This window comes from Mirounga leonina, unplaced genomic scaffold (genome assembly GCF_011800145.1).
Source record: "Mirounga leonina isolate KUSES-001 unplaced genomic scaffold, KU_Mleo_1.0 Mir_126, whole genome shotgun sequence".
Taxonomy (NCBI): domain Eukaryota; kingdom Metazoa; phylum Chordata; class Mammalia; order Carnivora; family Phocidae; genus Mirounga; species Mirounga leonina.
This window is the reverse complement of record NW_023270314.1, coordinates 25,794,615-25,800,238: the sequence shown is the minus strand read 5'-3', so window position 1 is coordinate 25,800,238 and position 5,624 is coordinate 25,794,615. Positions and strand designations below refer to the sequence as shown.

The 5,624-nt window shown below is 56.8% G+C and overlaps 1 protein-coding gene across 1 annotated transcript in view; it reads left to right on the top strand.

Annotated features, from left to right (window-relative positions):
• Positions 1–252, top strand: part of TAMALIN (trafficking regulator and scaffold protein tamalin) — a 7,409-nt gene extending 7,157 nt beyond the window's left edge. The window contains exon 9 of the mRNA XM_035002610.1: positions 8–252. Coding sequence (XP_034858501.1) covers positions 8–191 — 184 coding nt within the window. The 3' untranslated portion in view covers positions 192–252. The remainder of the gene's footprint in view (positions 1–7) is intronic.
• Positions 253–5,624: the final 5,372 nt, after the last annotated feature.

Genomic DNA, 5,624 nt, shown 5'->3' with positions numbered 1-5,624 from the left:
GCGCGGGCCCCGGGGGCGGCGGCGGCGGCGGCGGCGGCGGGGCGCCGGGCGCGCTCTGGACTGAGGCCCGCGAGCAGGCCCTGTGCGGCCCCGGCCTGCGCAAAGCCAAGTACCGCAGCTTCCGCCGGCGGCTGCTCAAGTTCATCCCCGGACTCAACCGCTCGCTGGAGGAGGAGGAGAGCCAGCTGTAGGGGCGCGGCGGGCGGGGAAGGTATTTATTTATTTATTCGATCCAGCCAGTGCAGAAAGGGGGTGGGGGGGCGGGCACCCGGGCCGAGGGGACTCCAGGAGCCCAGCGCAGCGGGAGAGGGCCCTTGCCAGCCCCAGCTGGGCTGCTGGTGCCTGGCTGTCTCTGCGGGCCCCAGATCCCTTTAGTCCTCCTCCCCTAAACCACAGTGGGAGGTGGGGCAGGGAGAACCAGGCAAGCCTGGGTTGGGAGAGGTTTGGGGGCGTTCATCCTACATCTGGGTCAGTAGTGCCTTGTGGGGTGTCCAGGAAAACCCCTCTGGAGGGGAGGAACCTTGTCCCACGAAGCCCTCTCCTCAGCTTTACTTGCTCCTCACCTTTGGCCTGGGGGAGAAATGGCCTCTGGTCGGTAGTCCCCCTACCCTCCACACATACACACCGTCCCAGTTAACCAGCGGGCCCCTGAAGGGGCCGAAGGTGCTGGGCCCCCTCTTTCCCGGCCTTGACCCCTAAGGGCTTGGCCCCTTCCAGGGGCCTGTAACTAAGTTGGGTCCTGCCGGGCAGGGGTCCTGGGTTCTCTGCCCCTTGGGGGACAGGAGTGGACATGTCCAGGTGGGTGGGGCGGCACACTGTTCCACCGTTTTGCATATCGTTGCTTCTGAACCACAAACTGTATAAAATTGACGGTTTTTTGCATCTGTTGTCAGCGTGTTCACTGCCTGGGGGCGGGGGCAGGATTGGGCTCCGGCAAAGCTCTGACTCTACCACACACCCCTCCCCCCCAACACACACTTGGGTGCGAGCACGCGCGCGCGCGCGCACACACACACACACACATACACACCCCTACACTGTATTTTACATCTTATTTGTATGGAGCCTGCAGCCAGGGGAATAGTCTGGGGGATTTTGACTTACATGTATGAACCTGAGCAAGAGGCCCCACACCCTCTTCAGAACTTGGGCCTCTTGTTTAAGTGCATTTTGAACCTCCCTTCCCAAATACAACAGGTGGTGGCCAAGGCTTGTCTTAAGTCCTTAACTATCCCTGTGCAGATAACGTGCTTGGAACCTTCTCGGTGCTGGGCCTGGGTCTCCCACAGAGGAGGCCTTAGCCACCAGCCACCCAACCTGTGACAGGCCTAACCACTGACCACCCATTGTTCTAGAACTCCTCACTGGTTCCCCAGTACTCCTAGAATAAGTTTCTAACTCCCATGCTGGGTTATCTGACCCCCGCCTGCCTCATTTTCTTGTCTTCCTTCTCCGGCCCCTTTGCCGAATCTGGTATGCTTCAGATCCCATCCACCCAAGGCTCTGCGTTCACTCTTCCCATAATTGGCCCCTTCAGTCCTCAGCTCTGCCTCCCAAAGGACTCCCCACCCAGTCTAAAATACAGTCACACCTTCCACTGTGAAGCCCTGGATTTTTCTGCCCTACGACTCATCACCATCTGCAGTTGTCTCGACTTTTGTGGAGTCTGGTGTTGGCCTGGCCCCCCTCCCTGGGACGATGCACACTCCTTGCAGTAGAGCCCAGGGACCTTTCCTGTCTTCTCTGCGGCTTTAATTCTTGCCTGATACCAGCTCATAGTAGAACCCCAATAACTACAGTGTGTGCTCCCAGCATCTCCAGGAGGTGGACACCACCTTTCTTTGAGGTGACCCAGGGCAAGTGACCTGTCCAGGGTCACACAGAAAGCAAGTAGCAGAGCTAGGCCTGGGACTTGAGACTCCTGTGCCAGTGCTCGCTGGCAGTGACCAGCATACAAGGAACAGCTTTAAGGGGTCTAAGTGGCACCTTCCCCCAGCCAGGCCATCTCCTACCCTCTCTGTCCTGCACGGTACTGCACTTGCTTCCCGAATGGGCTCCCCGCTTCCTCTCTTGCCCCCAGACCATCCCTCTACCTAGTAGTTTGGGCGATCTTTCTGAAAAGGAAATCGGGTCATAACCCTCCTCACTTAAAACCCCTTATGGCTTCCCTGAAATAAAAGTAAAATCCAAACTATTGCCTATGGCTTATCCTAACATGTTGTCCTGGGCAGACAAATTACAAAAAGACATCCCTTCCTCTGAGCTGACAGCAGCCACAGGGGCCCAAGAATTTGGTAACTGGGAGCCTTTGTGCAGTGCACAACATCTGCGATTGTACTGGGATGCCTTGCAGGAGGCCCTCCGGGGTCAGGTCTCTGTCTCTCTCTTCAAGCTCAAATTGTTTCCCCTTCCATGTCACTTCTCATGTGTAAGCCACACTATTCTTCCTAGTCTAATTCCTCAAATATGCCAAGCTCTTTCTTGTCTCTGCCCTTTGCCTATGCTGTGCTCTCTGCCTGGAATACTCTTCTTTACAAGACTGAGTCCTCCATCCTGCGGCTTCAGCTTAAATACTTCCTCACAGAGCTTTCCCAGATCAGATCAGTAGTTCCCTGTCCTCATTACTCTTTATCTTGAGCCCTCTAGTTGTTTTTTTTTTTTCCTTTTTTCTTTTTTCTTTTCTTCTTTTTTAAGATTTTATTTATTTATTTGAGAGAGAGAGAATGAGAGCGAGCACATGAGAGGGGGGAGGGTCAGAGGGAGAAGCAGACTCCCCGCCGAGCAGGGAGCCCGATGCGGGACTCCATCCAGGGACTCCAGCATCATGACCTGAGCCGAAGGCAGTCGCTTAACCAACTGAGCCACCCAGGCGCCCTGTTTTGTTTTTGTTTTTTTTTTTCTTTACAGCACTTACTCCCCATTGGTAATTATATGACTTCTTTTGTATAGACCGGTCTTCTGCCTCCCTAAGGCAGGAAGCTCAGCCTTGGTTACGTTGTACCTCCAGGGCCTAACAGTGTGATACACAGCAGGTGCTCCATAAACAGGAATGCTTCCATGGGGCCGGGCCAGCACAGGGGTGACCACCACCTCTCCACCGCGCCCCCCCAGTGAAGAGGCCCCTCCCCTGCTCCAGCTGCTGCTGGCATCTGTGGGCCCCTCTCATGATATCCCTTTGGGGCTGGGTGTCAGCTCCAGCCCGGGCACCTGCACCTGGCCGCTTTGCGCTCCCTGGTTCCGGTGGGCGGGGCGGGGGAGCGGGAAGGAGAACATTTGATTAAGAAAATGGAGCTTCCCCAAGCTCCCTGTTTGAACAGCTGCTCTGCAGCCACGACAAACAGCAGCTCCCGGAGGCTCGGGTCTCTGGGGGGCGGGGGGAGCCCTCTCCTACCTTTGTTCCCAGAGCCCAGGACTCGGGACTGCCGGGAGGCCGGCGGCGCGGGCGAAGCCCCTCGCCTTGCTGGGGGCGGGGTCTGCAAGGGCCGGCCCGGCTTTCTCCGCCCAGCAGATACCCAGCCCCTCCCCGACCAGCCTCTTCCTCCCCTCCTCCCCTGCAGCTAGTCTTGGGAGCGCTGCCGGGACCCCTCACCCAGGTGGAAGGGGGCTCCTGGCCGGGGCGCACACCGAGGAGGGTGGGGGCTGGACCCCACCCCCCAGATGATGGGATGACGGCACCAGCACAGCAGCCTCCTGCCGTGTAGGTGGGTGACAGGGAGTGACTAATGTGTGAGCTGCGATGCTAAAAATTAACCCAGGGATCGTGTTTGGTGGAGGGTGGGGGTGGATGGGAAGGGAGCAGGGACAGGGAAGAGTGTGTGGCTGGTATTCCCCCTGCCCTGCCTCCCCTCCTTCCATCTCCCACCAGCCTTCTGGTCCTCTCAGTGCCCCAGGGGACTCTGTGGGAGCCCTTCCTCATCCCCAGGGCCAGAAGGGACCCCGAACAATTCCAGGGAGAAGAGGGGACACCACTCTAGGTCTTGTGCGTGGTAGAGTGAGGGCACAGTCTTGCAGATGGAGCTCTGGTCTGAGGTCCCTACAGAGCCCTGCATCTGCCTCCCTCTCCTTGGCGTGATGGCCGCATGCCCCTGAGCCCCCTCGTTCTCCCCCCTCTGCCCAGGGCAGAGCTCTGCTCAGGAGTGGAGTGGGGAGCAGAAGTAGCCAGGGCACAGAGACAAGGGCAGGTTTCCATTAGCAGGTGGGGGGGGGGCGGCGCTGTACCTGAAGGAAAGGACCAGGGACTACCTCCCAGAGCACCTCTATGTACCGGCACTGTGCGAAACACTTCCAGAGCCTCCAGAGCCATCGACCACTTAGGCCTCACAGCGGATCTGAGAGCCATATGCCACTGTCCCCATTTTACAGATGAAGAGAAGCTAAGAATTGGAGAGGTTAAGGTAGCATAGCTGGTACCTGGCAGAGCCAGCATTCCTTCATATATGTTTGTCTCTAGAGCCCGGATTGAGCAGAGGGAAGACTTCGTGGAGGAAGGAGTGTGAGGACAGGATGTCAAGATGGTAAGGGACTCTTGAGAAGAACTGAACCTCTAAGGCTGTGGGGCTCCCTTGTGGGGAGGGTAAGTGGGAGCATGGAGGGTGGATGAAAGGTGGGACCTTAGGGAGCAGGGTCTGAGATGTGCCAGAGAGCAAATGGAGATCAGGTCCAGAGGGATCAAGGCTCCATGTATGTGGGTGCTGTGCTGGAGTGAGGTGAGAACATTCTCATCAAGGGATTGAGGGGCTCTTGAAACTGGGCTCTGGGGGCCACAAAGGGGCTTGGGCTTGGAGAAGAGCTTTGTTGACACACATAAGAAAACACGTTAGAAGGAGTAATTCAGAAACACTCCTATTTTGCTTGGAGACAAAACCAGAGAACTTGAGCTGAATGGCTGCAGGAGAAGAGATAAGATAGGAGAAGGCACTTTCTGCTCACTAATTAGTCACTCCTACAATCGGGGAAGTGAGAGGCTGCGGGACTCCCCAAAGGTCAGGAGAAATGCCAGGCTGTTTAGTTGGGAGGCTGTCTGGCCCTGCGTTGACGGCTGGATGGGATGGCCTAAAGGAGGGAGGGCTGGGCTGAGGCAAGTGAGAGAGAAAGGAGCCTAGGGCAAGGAGAAGGCAGGGGACCAAGGAGGGCGCCTTAGAGCAATGAAAGAGCCAAAAAAATGAGATGACACTGCAGAGTAGAGCAGGCGTGCCTGACCCCTAGTGGTGACCTCAGGACACTGCACCTCTCTCAGCCCTGACCTTACTGGCCTGAGACCTGGCAGAAGTAAAGAGCCACCCCCCACCCCATCAGCCAAGTGCTGTGAGGGTGGTTCTCCCTCCTTAGAGCCTACCTCTCCAGGCCTTCCTCAGCCCTGCCCCACACTCTCACAAAGCGGAGCCTCCTCTGAACCACACAACCCATCTGAAGCTCTCTGCAACCTCGATTTGCCTGGCACTGAGTGAGCATTCAGTATGTCTGAATGAATGAATAATGCATTCAGAACTTATAAATCATCCAGCTTAATTTATTTCAACCAACATACCTTCTCTGTGTGGAAGCCCACTTAGCCTGAAGGCTTGTAGACTCGGCGGGGCGGTGAGTGGGGAGGAAGACACCTGCTGAATTGCAAGACATGGAAT